The sequence below is a fragment of the Cyanistes caeruleus genome, chromosome 12 (assembly GCF_971803275.1).
Source record: "Cyanistes caeruleus chromosome 12, bCyaCae1.hap1.1, whole genome shotgun sequence".
Lineage (NCBI taxonomy): Eukaryota > Metazoa > Chordata > Aves > Passeriformes > Paridae > Cyanistes > Cyanistes caeruleus.
Window position 1 is genome coordinate 8265944 of NC_141712.1, and position 19024 is coordinate 8284967.

Here is a 19024-nt window from a genome sequence, read left to right on the forward strand (position 1 = left end):
TTGAAAATCACAGAAGGTTAATTAATTTAATTAATTGCTTTACAGAAATTAATGCAAGTTCAGCTCCATAAACCTAAGGAAATGCAGAGAGGAACTAGTTTCTTACTACTATAAGACAATTTATTGCCTTTTGGTATTTCAGTAATTTTAACTGAAGAAACACAATGATAAAACAGACCCCACATGTGGGATTTATCTCATCTGGGTGTCCCAGACATCAGATCAGAGCAGTCAGATCACAGAGCCCCAATGCAGGTGCCACAAAGGCATCAGTGAGGCTGTGGTGGCTCCAAGCCTGCTGGTAACACGCCCCACTGGGCAAGAGCAGCCTCAGTTCTCCACGGTGCAGCTCTGGTGGCTCCAGTTATTCCAGGTAAGAACATGCAGCCATCAGGACCAGGATATCCCTGCCTTCCATATGTGGGTTTATGAAAAAACCCACCCATCTACAGGAGTATATGTAGGATAACCAACTCACTTGGTCACTCCCAACCACACCTTCATTGCACCACTGATCTCACTGGAGCGACGTCTGTTCAAGCCAAATGAAACTTTGATCCAGAGTGAAAAACCTGAAGAAAAATAGTAGTGCTTTAGCCAGTATTCTTATTATCCAAAATAAAAAAAAAAAACCTCTTCATTCTAATTTACTGCTGGCACTAATTCTCTTTTGTGGACATATATACCTCATTTGAGAGTACAGACTATTTCTGCTTTAAGATGTCTTAAAATAGTGTCTTCTTAACCATGTCTCAGTACAAAGCAACCTTAAACTACAAATCAAATTGAAAGATCAAATTATTTAATTACACGCAATGAAAAAATTTTTAGTTAATATAAAGCTTGCAAGTCAGCAAATGTCTATTAAATGTGGGGAATAAACAGCTGAGCCGAGCCAGCAGAGATGTGACAGCAATGGGAAAGAAACAAGTATGCACAAAAGAAAAAAAATTTAGAAAGAGACCGCTACATAAAGCAGTAGAACATTCCTGTGTACCTCTCTTGTTTTGGCACACATTTTCTTCGTTGCCATGGCAATCACTGGAGTCTTTCTAGGCATCCATTTCTGCACTGTAAAATGCAGATAATATTTTTTACTGCATATGTTTCGGTAACGCATTTTCAAACCACTTTTGTGGCAGGGGATGGATGGATCTGTTTGCAAGATCCACTGAAGTGCAGATGAAGGAACATTCTAGAAGACCCTGCTTTGAGCAGGGAGATTGGATTAATGACCTCCATTGGTCCCTTCCAACCCTTCCCATTCTGTGACTGTGAGAATGCTTTAGGAGAACAGAGTGCAGCTGAGAACTGAGCTAATATAGGTGTGGAGTTATTTTTCCTCCTTTTTTTTTCCCTTTTCTTTTCATTATTTTACATATATTGAGACATATCTGCACCTCAGCCATGCTCTCACCTGAGGGAACTTTCAATCTAGACAGATTTACAGTAGGACTCTACATAATAATGGAAATTCAAGCTCATGCAGAGTGCTTGACTGAGACTCACCTACAACAGAAGAGCTATTGATCATGTCCCCCTTGGGACTGGGAAGGCCCCTTCTTCAGATACCCATTTCTCTGCATAAAGAGAGACAGGAAGCTTTTTTGAGATGCCTTAAAGTTTTCAGGAGCACCAGAGGCATAAAACAAGGCTCATACAAGGTGTTAACTGCAGAGTACAATAGGAATACAGTCCACAACAAAATGTTTTCTTCATTTGGAGATAAACAATTGGCAGGCAGATTTTTCCAACAGACGTTAAAATTGAAATTAAGAATTAATGGGAATAAATAGAGACTGGGCAAAACCAGAAACTGTAAACAGGCTTCAGCTTTATGACTAATGCTGTGAGAGTCATATATCAGGCATTTAGCACTGGAGAACAGAGTGAATGCTGGTTTTTGCCTTACTACTGTTAAGATTTTCACTGGTTTCATTGTCATTACTGACTCCTCAACTTCCTACCCCTCTAGAGCTGCTGACCACATCTTTGAAAGAATAGCTAAGATGCAGTGATTAAATGTAAAGATGAAATCATGATAACACCAGATGCAGAAAGCAACAGGTTGTTAGGCACAATTATGTCAGGAAGAAGGCATGATTGAAGAGAATGAAAATCACTTGCACTAGTGATTTTGCATGATCACTGCACCTCTTCATTCACTGTAAACAAAACAAAATTAAATTTACTAATGATGCAACAGAATGCAGCTGTTGGAGATGGGATATGTTGTTTTGATCTCCACTTCTTTTCATCTCAGTTAAAATTTTGAACATGGCCATTTAAAAGCAATTCTCCTATAATTTTGTGATAGTTCAAGTACTTTAGGTTCTTTTTTTCCAGAGAACAGCTGTGTTGTTATCTTGACAACTAATGTGTAGTAATGACGGATTTAGGTCTTAAAAATTAGCTACTAAAGTGTGTCAGAAAAGAGATGAATTAGCCTGAAGTGATTTCTGACAAGCCCTTGTCAGCAGGTTTACGACTGTCGGAGCAGATGGCACTTTGGGAAGTTGGAGCTGTCTCATTGTGCTCCCTCCAGTGCCAGCCAGAGCAGTGAAGACACTTCAGCCTGGGCAGCAGCCAGAAGGAAGAATGCAGAGTACACCGGATTTGTGGATTTACTTTTCCGGTGTTGACTCGGTTTTTGCAATCTGCTTAGCAATTTGTGGATAATCACAATGGTCTTGCTACCTGCTCCAGTAATGGCTCAATGCATAATTACATACTCACTGGAATGCTTTAACAGAATTCTTAACATACTTTTTATTTTAAAAATTTTAAAAATATGTTGAATAGGTTGAAAGCTTTTCAGGACAAAAGTGTTTTAGACAAAACACAGGTTTTCTGCTCAGTAAAGCAGGTACTGGGCTACATTCTAACTCTGTGGTTTATAAAACAATAGAATATGTGACCCAGTGATTCCAAACAACTGCAATCCAGTCAATTAACATCTTGTTCATTTAGCTTAAAAAAAGCTAAATTAATTTTATGAAAAAAGGAGCTTCTTTTTTTTTTCCAAAATCATATTTTGGTTATTTAGTGAAAAGTTTTAATTCAAATATGACAATGAAAAGATGCATTTTGACCTATATATACTATCTTTAAATTACACCCAAATAAATAAGCACATAAAATAATTATTAAGTAGTGCAAAATAAAGTATTCTTTTTCTTTTGGAAAAAAAAAACCCTTTGGTTTTAGCCAAACCGATTTCTTCTCTGGTAGTCCTTTAATTAGATGCAAATCTTACCCTTCAAAACCAGTCCTCTATTTACTTAAAAATGATAAATCTTAAAGTATTTGAAGCCATTCCTTTTCTTTCCTTTGTACACATCTCCACTCAGGAATAGTGTCTGTAATGTAGAACACATTCCACTGAGGTGGAAATTGGACCTTGGCCAGCTAAAAATAAAATGAAATTAAATAAAATTAAATAAATTCTTAATGTTGTTTTTATGCTCTTTCTTTAGATAAACCTTTTTTTTGTTGTTCAAAAAAAAAGCAGTTTTCAGAAAAAACATATTTTATTAACATCCTTCTCTTGGTACCGAGCATTCAGCAGCACTTGTAACCACACCCCTGGCACGTGCTTGTCACTGGCTCTTTCCTCCCAGACTCCTTCCATTCACTAACTCCATTCCAAGTACAAAAATGCCGAGGTTCCCATGTTGTCAGTGGCAGCAGTACATCAGTCATCCCTAGCACAGCACCCTGTGTGACACACCAGCTCCTGTTTTCCTGCTGAAGTCTGGAGGAGTGAGCAGGCACTGAAATATGGCAGATGACCTGAAAAGCCTTCACAGGAATATCATCAATATGCTTCTAATAAATGTGCCCAGTGAGAGACCCTGCTTTTGACAAGGCAGCAGACAGACTCCTCTCAAAAGCTGCCAAGAAATGGCACAGTCCTAATTCCCCATATCACAAAAAGGTGTTGCTGTCCAGGAGTTAACACTGGTACTGAGCCAGATCTCTCACTCTGAGGAGATAAGGCTGAGAGGGGCTGGGAGAGACAATGTTTTTGTTGAGATAATAGGAAGATAACAGCAAGTGGTTTTCTCTAACTGTATCAAGCAAACCTGGTCCCAAATGGAATATCCTGTATTTACATACATTTACTCTGTATGTGCCTTGTCCCTTCTGATCTGTAGATATCTTCTTATCAAACACTGTCCTTAATAGAACTCTGCTAAAACCAACACACGGCCTGGCTTTTCAAATTATATAATAGATCAAAATGAAATGTCCCAGATATTGCACTGGAAAGATTGAAAGGAGTTACTGTACTCATCACTTGTTCAATTAGCCTGGTAAAAACACCTTGTCACAACTCCTTGCCAGAATTGAAAGTACTTGGGAATGATAAAAACCAGTAGCTCTTAATAAAAGGCCAGGACCAAAGCTGGTTATTTTCAGTGTGAATCACACTGCAATGGCACTTACATTGAGCTGTTGTACTGCACGGGAACCAAAAAATCCTCCAGAAACTTTCAGAGCCAGGACAAAACTCAAAGATAAAGCATAAAAGTGGGGGCTGTTCTCCAAAGACAAACCCCTCCTACAGACAGACAGCCTTACAGTAGCTTTGCAGTGTGCTATTTTAATTTTATCCACTTCAGGTTCAATTCACTGATTTGCTCGTGTGGCTTGAAGTCATGCAGTTTCTCTGGTCTAAGCACAGACACTCCTACAAGGAAGCACTGGTTGGAGATTTGTCTTAGAGAGTTTTTTTCTACTCCTTTTTTTTATGACAGCAATAATTCTTTTCATTACCTTACTAAGAGACTTTTGGATTCAAAGATATTAAATACATGCATACAAGTGTTAATAAACATTTTACCTTTTTACCAGATTATATAGGTATCAGGTAATAAAGATATATAAAAAGTCATGATTTAGGTTATATAGGTATCAGGTTATACAGATATCTTATAACTCAAGCTATATAAGCTTTTGTAACTTAGATCAAAGTTTTACAGGCATCACTCCAAGGCAGCTGCTCATCATGGCCCGTGTTGCAGGCTTAACACCCTTAACAGTTACTGCAGAGCCACGAACTTCAAGTATAACTGAGAATTTAAAAGTGCAAATACTAGCTCAGAAACAGGAATCCTTGCCCAAATTATTTCTTCTGCATAGTTTGTTGGTTTTTAAGAGGGATCCAGGTCTGATAAGGTTGTCTGGGGTTAGAAGCAGATCCTTCAAAACATGAAGGTTTTGTTGCAACCAAAACAGATGGAGACACACAGCCCAGAGAAGCAGCAGCTGGAAAAGGCAGCTGCTTCATTTAAAACACGCAGCAGCTCTGCTGGTTTTAGGTAGTCTTGTTAGCAAACTGAACAGGAGTGGAGACTGCTCAGGATGTGGTAATGAATGTGCTATTCTGCTGCCTCTGCAGCTGAGGAAAACACAAGATGTTCAGGAAGCATCCCTTCTGACACTGGCTTAGGAGCAAAGCCTGTATGACATTTTGAATAAGAAAATGAAGCTGCTATGAGCATATCAAATTGTGAGAGTTAGTTAAAGCAAAGTCCCTAAGACCATAGGGAACAAAACAACCCTTATTTTTCTTCGTTTCATGTCACAGATGACTATGTAGAAAAACATTTTACGATGACAGCTTCTGGTTGGTTTCACACCACTGACCTGACTTGGCTGATTGCCAAGAATCCCATCCATTGTGCATCCCCACTTCTAGGGAAAGCTCCTGTGCAGCCACAGCCTCTGCACTAAATGACTAATGACTAAAGAAGGGAATCCTAGGAGGAAAAAAACCAACAGAACCTAAAAAATCAAAAGGTTCAGAAGAGACACACAGGAAACTTTTACAGATGTTGATGTATTTCACAGAAAGGCAATGGGAGTTTTTTGGTTTTTGGTTTTGTTTTTTTATGGAGTAGATCCTCCTTAGCCAATAACCTCTTATTGGTTAATGTTCCCATTAAGGCTGGACTCAAAAGGGTGGTCACAGCCTGAACAGATGCATCAGAGCTTGATTCTAACTGTAAGGTGCCCTTGAAAACCTACACAGGTGATGAAGAGAAAAATGCCAATAATATCTATCATTAGCAATTGCAATATCATTTCTCATTTAGCATAGTGTCACCTCTCAGAAAAACCAGCATGGATCAGTCATGACCAGTGTAGGGGCTAACACCTTTGAGCATCTGAGAAATGTTACACCCTTTTCACCTTGAAATTTTCACAGAAATTCTTCACCCTGTCTGTGGAATAAATAAAGCTATTGCTGCATCAGAGGAAATCCAAAGGTTGATCTGGAGGAAGAAAGCTCATTAATCTCTATGCTGAGATGACAAGTTCACCACACAGCTAGAAGCACAGCACCTGTGTTTCCACTTCATTTCAATTACTTTCTTTGTACAAATAATAAAACTAAACTCATTGTCAAAGGATGATGAGTTATAATAATAAATATAATAAATATTAATACAGCAGATTTTTGATCATCCTTCTTACAAGCAAGATGAAAAATTAATTTGATGAGTGTGCACTGTGTCCCATCAGATACATGGATGGGTGAGTAACTTCAGGCTCCAATTCAGGTTCCAATGTTCAAAGCCAAGGTCACTCTGGGCAGTCTTTAGGAAGCACAGACCACAAATGCTGTTGTCTTGATTAACCCTGGGAGGCACCTACTCTATAAACACAGCAGAATCTTGTCATTTACACCAGTACCCTGCAGAGCAACAAATGAAAAGACATGTCATTCACTGAAAATTTAGACTGGGATGTGAAGCTGTGTGGAAAAAATGCAGAAGAGTCTCATTGATTTCCATAACTCCCAGATCACTTTCTTCTTCTGACCATCTCTTAAATATTTCATGGTCAGGACCAAGCAAATATTCCACTGGAATCTGGTTTTTACTCTCATAGACAGCATACACAGGTTGTTGTGGTGATGATTTGAAAGCTACAAAAATGCAGAGTAATGTCAGAAGCTGTTTTTTATGAGTCAGACACATAATACACACACATTGAAATCCATTAATTTCTTGATTGAAAGGTAAAAACTTCTGTGAAAGGCTTAGGGAGAAAACATTATTTTTTTTCATAAACAGGATGAGGTCACTTGGAGCACAAAAGGAAGTATAAATGAAATCACATGTTAAATCAAAATGTTGATATTAACAGCTGAAGGAAGAAAAAAGAGGATGGAATTCCCATCCCTAAACTGGCACTGAAGGCTGGTTCAATGACTATAAAATAGAGTGCAAATCTGAGGGCAAGACAATCCCCCTAACAATAATTACCAGGTCCTGGTATTAACAAGAAAAGGGCATTTTTATCATTACAGATGTACCTAGCAGAAATGTTATTACCCATTAAAGTCCCCTATTATTCTGCTGTCAGTTACCATCTGTTAATGAAGTCTTCATGATCTGACAGCTCATTCTTTAATTGTCACCCTGTGCCAGTCTCTGGTTCGCAGCACACTGTGAGCTGAGCCTTCATATATTACACATTTCATGAGCTGAGTTTTCCAGGCTTCACCTGACGTAATCTTTATCTCCTCCCTAAATGACATCCTCCTATGAAGCCAGCCCGTGGCTTCAGAGAATCCTTTGTGGTCTGATAAATTACAGATTTCTGTGCTATTCTGGCAGTGGAAGAGTATCCTTCTGATCAAGCATTTCTTTCAAAGTTTGCAAGTCTCCTTGAGACTCATCAACTTGAATGTTTGTCGTTAAGAGGTATTTAATGTTAATTATCCTGCCATTCCTCAACTCTCTCTCCGGAGTATTTTTTAAGTTTCCATAGATACCAGCTCTGTAGCTCTGTTAAACAGAACCCTTTCATAAAATTGTATTTTAACCCCTCAAGAAAAGACTGCTAATACCCAGAAACCTGTACAACTACATTTATGTTTTAACACCTCCTATGCTCTCTGATGCCTCTCAGATGCTCCTCCCCATGTGATATTCCCACCACTACCCAGAGTGAGGTGGTTCATGTGTGTGGCACTTTAATAAAAGGTCCACAAATATTCAGCACACTGAGAGGGAAGCCACAAAAACTAGCCAAAAGGAAACTCACAAAGGAACAGATTTTAATTACTTCTTTTCTCAATTTTAGATGGCAAAATCTCCTTTTGCAAGGAGTTGTGTATATTCTGGAATTCTACAATTAGAGCATTCTCCTGGGAAATAAAAAGAAGGCCAGGGGTTATTAATCAAAAACCAAAGCAGGTGTCCAAATAACCAGGCTGCAATTCCCTCTTCCCTCATTCTCCCTGCAATATCTGTCACTGCAGCACCTCTAGAGATTTGGGGAACTCAAGCTCAGTTTTCTCTTCAGTCTTTCAGCTTCCATCCTGAACACATGAATGAAGAGAGGGCTAAATGGTTCTACCTCTGCCACATCACAGAAGGAAACATGAGCCTCAGACACGTTGCAATATAACCAAATTTCACCCATGTAACTCAAACATGTTGTCTTTTCAGCTTTGAATGGTCTGACATCAGGCCAGGTCTGTGCACTGCCTTGCAACACAAATGGCTAATTCTGATACTCTCTTTTGAATTTTATAAAATGTTTCTGATATCCTTTCCTCCAACATACCAGGTATCTCAGTTTAGTACCTTATGAATGAGAGTTTTCAGAATTGATGTTCATTATTTAATTTTGCATTGTCCTGCTAGATTCAGGCTGCTCTCAACAGCAAAGCCCTAATTATGTTTCCCTTTGATGCAAGAATTCATCATCTTGCTCTGGTTATGATCAAGGCTGAGATTTTGAAAACTAAGGGCTAATATAAGAACATCCAAACCAGATTAGGCCCAGTGACATAAATCCTGTCTCCCACAGAAAGGTATGATGAGAAAAGAGCATGAAAACAAAGCAATCATATAATGAAACTTCCCCAGAACACCCTCCTAGTCTCCAAGGATTTGCAGCACAGAGAATTCTTGAGAATGAAATTGCAGATTTGTGTGTAATTACCCTCAGTGGATAAATTTATGGTCAGAATTTACATGAACTTTCAGTATCCACTATGCCCAGTGACTTCTGATACAGATAAAATGCATGCTTAGAGATGCTGGGGAGAATATTGTGAGTCTGTGCATTTTATCAGCTTGCAATGGAAATACCTTCCTGGCTGGGGCCAGGGGAGATAGAGAGAGCAGATGTGCCTCCAGCTTATTCCTGGGGAATGCTGGAACAGCAGGAGCTACAGAAATCAGCCATGCCTCCAGCTTGTTCCTGGGGAATGCCATCTACTGGTGGCAAAGAAGGTGCTGTGAAAATACATTCAAACGCCAGAAACACGGTTTGCCTACAACTTGAGTATCACTCTGGCTAGAATTGCCAGATTAGCAGGATTATGTATCTGGACATTATCAGTGCAAATAAAAGAGGTGATGAGCCAGGGGGAAAAGGAATTTTTTCAAGGATTAAGGAAGAAGGAACTAAAAATGTGAAATAAGCCACAGTCTGGGTACTCTGATTTTTGCAATAGTTTCATCACCAATACAATGTTAAGAGATTCTTTTGGAAGTCTTTCCAGCCCTCATTGACTGTAACCAGAGAACATTTGCTCCTCTTTAATGTACTTTCAGCCGAAAGACAAAATGGTGGTGATATCCTTTGATGCTGGCAATATAAATTAAGTTGCCTAAGTGAAATACTGATGCATGAAGTATCCAGGATGTGAAGCACACCAATGCCAAACATTCCAGACTGCTGAGCTGGTAACACAGGGTAACAGGAATAACAGGTGAAAATGCTGAAGGAATCCAGAAGGAGCAAAAGGAAATAAAACTACTTATATACCTGTATTTTTTTACCATGCTTCTCAGTGCTAATGAAACTCTGGTGTAACCTTAAGGCAATTGCCTATGGGATGACTTTCTATTTATTGCAGCCTAATTACCCAAGTCCATTAGTTAAACAATTTTTCAAATCTCTCATCTGTATTCATCAAACTCACAAGTCTTTCTTCTTGACAAATTGTTATTAAAACAATAAAGCCAGACATCAGGGGGATCTCAGGCTCGGGATGTTTGGATGAATTCCCATGGAGTGGGACATGATGACCATGGCCTCCCCTGAACTGCACAGACAGAGCAGCCCACTCACCCCAGCCTGGCCCCTCTCACCTCCCTGGTTCTGCCTCTTTGTCACATGTGAGCACAGCAGGGCTTCACTGAGCAGCAAGTCACACTAGAAGAGGATGGAAAACAGTTTCTTCATGTCTGAGCAGGCAATGATGCCTCTCATCAAGAAGTTACAGTTTGCTTTCCTTTTGCCAGAGCCATTCCCTTCCAAGTGCCTAAAAAGCAGGCTGGGATAACCACACCAGCTGCTGCTACTGACACTTACACCAAAGATGCCACAGCCCCATCCCTCACAGGACTAAGGGATGGTGGGTGCTTCCTTACTGAAGAAAAGAAAATGCCTCCTCAGTAAATGGTGGTAACACTGTGTACTCTGAAGCAGATGCCCTTCCACTGGCACTGATCAAACAGTTGACTTTTCTCTGCATGTGTGGGAACAAGAAGAAAATGTGAACTGCATCATATGCAGGAAGACTTCTACAAAACATTAAAAAAAATGAAGGGAATCAGTAGGCAAGCAAAACCCTGGCTGGCAAAGGGTATAAGGCTAATAGGAAATGCTCATGGCAGAATCTAGTTTTCCCCATGCATTTAACTAGGATCAGCTCCAACAGCAATATTTGATTTCCCAGTTGATAAAGCCTTATAGGCAATTTTTTAGAGAGTATTTAAAATCATTCCTCTTTTCCTGGCCAAATACCAATCACTCATAGCAAGAGGATCATTGACAACAACCTTTAAATATAAAATGGGGCTATTATCAAGTAAATATTTTGTCAAGATTTGCAAAACTACTAATGCATTAGTTTCTTTTAAATAAATGAAGGTTCCAGCTATGGCATCCCACTCTTGAAGGGTGCAACAATTTCCCTTTATCTTCAGTAAGGGTTTGGTACCAGAGAGCTTGTGGCACACCGAGAAAACTGCCCTGCATGTGAAATCTTAGGACTAAAAGTATCTCTGTAAAGAACAAGAAGAAGAACATTATGTACACTGTGCTATTTGAAAAAGGCACAATGATTTAGGTTCACATTCAGGCAAAGACTCAATGTAAATATATTTATTACCTTACTTAACTGTAGAAAGATACCAGCTGAGATCTTCAGCACCCTCTGGCTCAACAGGCTCTTCAGCTGAAGTGTACCCCGTCTCCATGTGGTTTCCCAAGTCTTTTTGGAAGCTGATTTTGGCCTGTTCTGGGAAAAGTGATATCTGTCTGCAGTGTGGGAAAGTCATTCTGGTTTTCTGTCATTGCTCTGGATATATTCACCCACGTATACTCGAGTCATGGGAAATGGCATGATTCAGACAGCTCTCAGAAATTACTGAAGGATGTCTTTGGAAGTGAAAACAATTACCAGGAGATCACAGGGAAAAAAAGAAGTTAAAATTTCAGAACACATTGGTATTGATATGCCTTGGAAAACAACACTACATGTTTCATTTTACTGGGCTATTGTCATTCCTCTATACTATAATAATGTATGCTTCTTGCTCTGAGGATTAGAGAAAGATAAAGAACAAAATATGCTTTCAGAAAAAGACAGTTACTCACAGGACATGAATCCTTTTTTAGGGCAAAAGAAATTGCTTGAAGTCTGGGTTTTAAGACCTGCTGTTCTGAGAGTGTTGCCCAGTTAATGCACAGTTGTATCTGCTGTCTCCAAGGTCTCTGGACAACATTAGCACAGTCTTCAACAATAAGTCTCCAAAATGAGGAGCTATGGATGGATAGTTCATATTTTTAGGAACAGAGTTTTTTAAGACATCAACCCTTGCCAAAGCAGCAATAATAAAGGAGCATTAAAAGGCAGTAAAGGTAATTATGGGGCTTACTGAGAGTCTCAAAATCTGCCAGGAGGTAAAACATTACAAAAGACACTTCACATAAAGAACACAACGCTGCAAACTCATTGAGCTGCTGTAAAATTACTTTGCAATAGAGGAGTTAAAAATATAGCAATTATTCAAGAAAGAATAAATTCTCCCATGTTTTCCTGGTGCTTGAGATATGTATTTTTTCTCTTTTGAGTCTCTTGGCCAACTCTTTATCTTTTATACACCACAACACAATCAGAGAGCAGTAAATATCATAAGCTTGATCTTGTCCAAACTGAAGTGAATGGAAAACTGCCAATGGGGCTCAAAGGGTAGAAGGGTATCCCCAAACCAGGGGATAATAATAATCACTGTGGTAACAAGCTCTATTGTTCCTTCCACTTGTGTTTTACATGGCTTTACTTACTTTGGGGAGATACTGATATGGGGACATGTAAAAAGAGTATTTCCCTCACACATATTAGATATGCAGATGCTGTTTCTGTCTCTGGACCGGCCGTATCATAAGCAGTTTAAATTGCAAACTATCCTCAGTGGAGCTCCTGATTTACAGGGATTAACTGGCCTGGAATTTGTACTTCTAGCATTGACAAAGGCTTGATCTTTCCCCCTGAGGAAAAGGCCAGTCTGCTGTTACCCTGAGAACACATGCTCCATCCCAGACAATAAAAGAGAAGTTATTCAGCTGCTCTTATTGTCTTTACCTGATGCCCATTGGAATAGTTCTCTTTAGGAAGCTGCTGTGATTGCTTTTAAACTGATTTCAAATTTATGCATTTATTTTCAAATTTATGCAAATCTTTCATACAAGAGGAGTTTACCACATGTGAAATACTGGCTGCATTAAGGGAAGATTATGCATTGGTTTTGAGCAAGTTCTGTTGTCTTTTAGTGATAATGGGGCCCTACCTAAGGCAGCAAATCCCACGGAACTCTCATGGAAAGGGAGGCAAAGCCCGTCCCTCAATGGTCACGTATTTTAAGGTAGATGAAGATCCAGTGGGTCAAATCAGGAGAACAGAGGTAAAGCTGCATTTCCTCTTCTGAATTACCCTTCAAAACAGCAGCCTGAGCAGCTCTTTCAGGGGTCACTGTGTCCCCCTACTCCTCCTGGGTCTGGTTTTTGGAACAGAGCTGCCTTCTGTGGTAAAACCGGCTCCCTGACATCACTGCTACAATGCACTTTAAACGCTGTCCAAGGCCACCGCCAGTTTTGAAAAGAGATGTCTTAGAAATACCTCGTTCCTGCAAATTTTGTGGAAAGGAGTAGCCAGGCAGGGCAGTGAGCCCTTGTTAGCGCGGTCCCGCAGGGAAAGGCTGAGGCAGAGCTCGGCAGAGGATGGATCCCCTGAGGGCGCAGGGCGCGGCCCGCCCGGCCTGGCAGGGAGCAGAGACCATGGGGGAGCCCCGAGGCCACGGGGACGAGCTGAGGTGCGGTGTAGGGAACAGGGCAGGCGGCCGAACCTGCCCCGGCAGCGGCTGCGAACGGGCCGGGAGAGACCGGGAGAGACCGGGAGAGACCGGGAGAGACCGGGCTGGCAGCGGCGAGCAGCGGGCACAGGGCGCTCCTGCCCAGCCCCAGAGCCTCGGCTGCAGCCGCGGGCTGAAGTTTGGTGCTGCAGTCCCCTCTCCCCTGTGGGATCGCCGGACTCCAGCAAGTTTTGCCGAACCGGCGCCGTCCGCAGCAGTGGGCTGGGCAGGACAGGACAGTACAGGGCAGGACAGGGCAGGACAGGGCAGGACAGGACAGGGCTGGACTGGGCAGGACAGGGCTGGGCTGGGCTGGGCTGGGCAGGACAGGGCAGGACAGGGCAGGACAGGACAGGGCTGGGCAGGACAGGACAGAGCTGGACTGGGCAGGACAGGGCTGGGCTGGGCTGGGCAGGACAGGGCTGGGCTGGGCTGGGCTGGGCTGGGCTGGGCTGGGCTGGGCTGGGCTGGGCTGGGCTGGGCAGGACAGGGCTGGGCTGGGCTGGGCAGGACAGGGCTGGGCTGGGCTGGGCTGCACCGCCCGGCCCCTCGCCCCGCCCGGAGGGGCTGAGCGGGGCGGGGCGGTGCCGCAGCCGAGCTCCGGCCCCGGGCAGCGCCGCGGGCTCTCCCGGTACCATGGACCGGGACGGGCCGTGCCTCAACCTGTCCGGCAGTGCCTGTGCGGCGGGCGGGCCCTTCCCCGCCGGCACCGCCGCGCTGCTGGCCGCGCTCATGGGGCTGCTGGTGCTGGTCACGGTGCTGGGCAATGCCCTGGTCGTTCTGGCGTTCGTGGTGGATCGGAGCCTTCGCACGCAGGGAAACTTCTTCTTCCTGAACCTGGCGGTGGCCGACCTGCTGGTGGGTGAGTACCGGGGCGCCGCGGGGCGGGGGCTGGCTCTGCCCGTGTCACCGCCGAACTCTGTCCGCAGGCGGCTTCTGCATCCCCCTCTACATCCCCTACGTGCTGACGGGCGAGTGGAGGCTCGGCAGGGGCTTGTGTAAGCTGTGGCTGGTGGTGGACTACCTGGTGTGCACCGCCTCCGTCTTCAACATCGTCCTGATCAGCTTCGACAGGTTCCTCTGTGTCACCAGAGCGGTAAGGGCTGGGCAGGGGGTGCCAGCGGGGGCTCCGGGCTTGCCCTTCCAGGCAGGGGGGTCGGCTTAGGGCACCTGGCTTTCGGCGCCCTTCAGCCTCTCTCGGACAGCACACCTGACAGGGGAGATCGAGGCAGCTCCCTTCAAGTCCTGGAAATAGTTCTGGGAGTGATCGGCTTTGCCAGAAAATGCATTTCCTTCTCATTTTTACAGTGGAAGAAGTACTCTGCTTTAGAAACAGGCGCAGAGAGAACAAGGTGTACTTATTTCCCCCCCCAGCTGCATCTTGAATAAGCTTTAAAAGTGCAAGGCAGCTGAACCGAGCTGCTCCCCCAGGACAGGGCCATGCCCCCGCTGCAGCACCAGGCAGAGCACTCCGTGCAGAGGCTAGCAATTGTCAGGGTTTGATGGGCACAGCTGTGTATGGGTCAAAAGTGGCAGACTACAAATTATATTAATAAATATATATTATATATAACTTATATTAATAAATCTTGCACAGGATGCAAATACCATGTCCATGTAATGGCCACAGAAATAGCTCAAGTCATGTTTGCAGCACGCCACTTATTAAAAAAGAAATATTAGACTTTGCACTTAATTTTCACCCAGACCACAATGCCTCAAAGTATTTTGTGTGGTGTCAAGATAACACACTCCACCTGTTAATAGGTTTCACACTTCTACACACATTTCTTATTTATGTTCCACCCACATTTTCTTAAAATGTTCATTTAGGTTTGTTGCTCATTTAAATCATAAACAATACAAAGAGAAGCTGCAGAATCAATTCAGCAGTTTTACCAACTTCTTTTTGAAGAGGGAGAAATGAACAGATTAATTCTTAAAACAGTCAACACTCAGAATTCCTTTATTTTCTAGGTTCTGAATTAGCCATGAATTTTTCTTTCATAAACCAATCTCTCATGACTATGCACATAATATAAATATATAAACTAGATGGTTTCAGAAACAGAAATGGATATTGGTCATAATAAATGAAAATAATCATCCACTTTAAAAGACTTCAAATTAATCCCTCATATAAAAATCCCTCCCCAAGCAAGAGTACAGAAAATGACTGTCAGGTTAGGGCAGTATGAGAATATATGAACAGGAATATCTGAAGTTCCAAATTGTTTTCCCTCAATGAAAATGGTAACTTCCTCCAAGACTGCTCCTGAAATCATTCATAGCTTTGTTAAGGACTGCAAAATCAGACCCAATTCAGACACACTCAGGTTTCCTCAGCTCTGTGGCTCCTCTACCAGAACAGCACTGGCTGTGGAGATCAAGGCTCACAGATGGGGGCAGTAAATATGGACCCTGTACAGAATTTAAGGCTGAGGACTTCATATTCCAAATGCTGTGTGGCTGCTCCATGGAGACGTGAAGGGTGAATTCCAAGCCACTACGTGAGTATTTGTCCAGTGCATCAGGGACAAACATTCCAGGGAATCAGAACAGAGAAAATGATCTTGACTAGGATTCTGATGAATTCCATTGCTGATATGGCTTACTGACTCATTATTTCTGCACCTTAGCTTCTCTATTTTCTAAATAATGGAAATCAGTTGTTCTTCTGTAAAGCACTTTTCAGACCACAACACTCCATCTATACACCTTAACTGCAAACAGGAAGTCTACAAGTATTCAATGAAAGAATGAAATTAAGTATATCAAACAAAAGATGTTGTATAGTAAATTTTTTGTGTTATTTTCAGATAAAGAAAGAGACTCTACAAAGTAGAAAGAAAAGAACTGGCATGATGTTCTGTCAATTCAAACCCTTTTATGTATTTCAAATTATTAAAAAATTCCAAATAAAGGGTTCAATAAACATTTTTAACCATTCTGGAAACAGGTATGCAATTAAATATGAAGCAACTGGTGACAACCAAGTCTAGGAAGAGCAGTGGTTATTTGCTTTGAAGGACTTGGTTTTCGAGCTTTTAAGATCTGATACACACTCTCAGAACTTATCCAATCACCTTGATAAGGTTTCTTGGAAGGCATATTTCAGAAACAGCTCTTCTGTGATACCACTAAGCTTGGTCTAACCTCATCCCAAAACCAGTCTCTCACCACCCTCACAAGTGAGAGAGCCATGCTCCAAAGCAGCCACGGAATTGTTTGGGATACACGTAATGTGTGTGACTTTTGTCCCACAGGTCAGCTACAGGGCTCAGCAAGGGATGACCAGAAATGCAGTACTGAAGATGCTGACTGTATGGATTGCTGCTTTTCTCCTCTATGGGCCAGCCATTCTCTGTTGGGAGCACATTGCCCAAAAGAGCATCCTCCCTGAAGGAGAATGTCATGCAGAATTCTTCTACAACTGGTATTTCCTAATGATTGCCTCTACTGTTGAATTCTTTACACCTTTCATCACAGTTATGTACTTTAACTTAAGTATTTACCTTAATATCAGGAAACGCACATTGCTCCGAAATGAAAATCTCTCACCTGGTCAAGAAGACTGTGAAATGAATTTCCAGGGGGAAAAAGGGGAACACGCTGTGTTTTTTGTAAAGCCAGATAACAGAGACAATCATGAGAAGAGAGCAAGCAGCCTTCTTCCCCCAAGGAAAGCTCCAAGGCTTCAGGCCTCGGCTGAGCTTGGCAATCAGCCATCAAATCTGAATGTCAGTTGTGACCTTCCACCCCTCCAGGTGGATGTAAAGACCAGGCCTCCCAGGAATGGTTTCTTCAAAGCAACAGAAAGTCTTTGCCACCCCAGCAGCAAAGTGGATGTTGCCAACATCATGGCAAACAAATCTAGACTTTCTCGGGATAAAAGAGTAGCAAAGTCTTTAGCAGTCATTGTCTGTGTGTTTGGGTTGTGCTGGGCTCCATACACACTCCTGATGATCATCAGGGCAGCCTGCCATGGGCACTGTGTGCACTATTCCCTCTATGAGATCTCATTCTGGCTTCTGTGGGTGAACTCAGCCATTAACCCTGTTCTCTACCCACTGTGTCACATGAGCTTTAGGAAAGCCTTCATAAAACTCCTCTGTCCAAGAAAGGCCAAAATTCATCCTGATATTCTGATGTGAAAAGTAGGAAGGCTGAAAATTAGTACATATTGTATTTGGTGGGAACACCAAAAAGCAAGTATTGCAATACCTGCAAATATTTATAGAATGCTGGTTAGCAGGCACAAATGTAGATATTTATGAGTAGGTAGAAATACAGTCATCCATGTAGCTGGGAAAATCACAGCATTAAAAGAAAGGTCATTTTTCAAAGCTCTTTGAGAAATTACACCACCAGTGTATTTTCAGATAATGGTGCATTGGTTTTGAAGTGCTGAGAACAAAAAATAACTTTCATGGCTAATAATTAGAGTTCAGGTTCTGTCTCTTTTAGTTACTGTAAATATTTCTGTAATTTCATAAAGCATTAATCCTGGATCTGTTATATCTTACCCCAAACCCACTTCAAGACATCAAGGGTCTCAATTGTTAAGTCTAGGATGCTTTCCCCACCTCCACTTAGTGGCAAGCCAGACAAGACATGGCCAACAATAAAAATACAGGAAAAGCTTGGGACAGGAGGCAGCACAACAGTGATGTTACCAGAGAAGCTGAGCAACTGTAGCAGTTAGGGGAGCACTTATTTGAATGGAAAAGATGATGGAAATAGAAGAGAGTGGAACATCTAGTAGAACAAAGTCCAGGAACAGAAGTATTAAAGGATTTTGAGCTTTGTAATAGAAGGTAGAAGAATTGTTAACTTATACACTAGAAGAGTTTCACTAGGAGTTCTCTCCCTCAGCAGTGACTTCCTGCGCCTGGCCAGGATCCTGCATAGGCAGAAATCTCCTGAGGTCGAAATTCTACTCCTTACAGGGCTAAGGACAGAGTAAGTAGTCTACAAGATCCATGAGAGAGCTTTAGGTAAACTTCCCTTCCAGTAATTTATCAGGTGAAGTGTTGAGATATTTCCCAGGTTATGCATCATGACTGGCATGACTCAAAGTATGTTACAATTTACAGCCTTGCTACTGCCCAAGAGTCTCTCTGCCATTGTGCCTGTGCCACAGGAGCAGCTCACACAACTGATCCTGAGTTTGGAGTACATTTGTTCCACAAGGTGTCACACTGAGTATCACTAATGATAGAAGTTTTTTCCACCATCACCAGTATTTACTACATAACCTAACAGATGTTTTCCTTTTTTGACAAGTGATAGTTACTGAACAGCTCTAATTGTCCATTGTCACAGTCAAAATGCATGGTAATACAATTGATCTTAAAGTTTACAGGCAGTAAAATTATTTACTTTGTAAACTTCCAATAAAAGTAATTAAGAGCTGTGGAAGAGTCCTAACTGTGTAGCCCTTCACAAGTGGGAGAGGGTGAAAAAGCACCAGTCTACAACATTTGGGTGACTGCAGTTGAAACTGCAAAACTGGTATTTCAAAGACACTTCCTAAGTTACAAGGACTGACACTGAGGACTAAACAAACATGGCTAGCAAATACTGTAAACTAGGAGGGCATATCCCTACACTATGAACAACATATCCACATG

The 19024-nt window shown here is 42.1% G+C and overlaps 1 protein-coding gene and 1 long non-coding RNA gene across 3 annotated transcripts; one reads left to right on the plus strand and one right to left on the minus strand.

Annotated features, from left to right (window-relative positions):
* Positions 1-478: 478 nt before the first annotated feature.
* Positions 479-3408, minus strand: LOC111934651 (uncharacterized). Its single transcript, XR_002867348.2, has 4 exons — positions 3257-3408; positions 1510-1580; positions 998-1071; positions 479-572 (listed from the first exon to the last, which is right to left on the minus strand). It is a non-coding gene; the product is annotated as an uncharacterized LOC111934651 (long non-coding RNA).
* A 9757-nt stretch (positions 3409-13165) lies between these two features.
* Positions 13166-18812, plus strand: LOC111934781 (histamine H3 receptor-like). 2 transcript variants are annotated; one of them, XM_086847102.1, is made up of 4 exons: positions 13166-13352; positions 14066-14253; positions 14321-14487; positions 16658-18812. In XM_086847102.1, exons 1-4 carry the CDS (start codon positions 13261-13263, stop codon positions 17543-17545), a joined length of 1335 nt encoding a protein of 444 aa, XP_086703228.1. In that variant the 5' UTR covers positions 13166-13260; the 3' UTR covers positions 17546-18812. The 2 variants fall into 2 exon arrangements, with proteins under 2 accessions (XP_086703228.1, XP_023790734.2); XM_023934966.2 differs by lacking the exon at positions 13166-13352 and having other exon boundaries at positions 13961-14253.
* Positions 18813-19024: the final 212 nt, after the last annotated feature.

Coding starts and splice junctions, on each gene's coding strand:
- LOC111934781 (XM_086847102.1), top strand. CDS start 13,261: ATGGATCCCCTGAGGGCGCAGGGCGCGGCCCGCCCGGCCTGGCAGGGA. Junction 13,353..14,065: donor GGCCACGGGGACGAGCTGAG/GTGCGGTGTAGG, acceptor CCTGTCCGGCAG/TGCCTGTGCGGCGGGCGGGC. Junction 14,254..14,320: donor GGTGGCCGACCTGCTGGTGG/GTGAGTACCGGG, acceptor CTCTGTCCGCAG/GCGGCTTCTGCATCCCCCTC.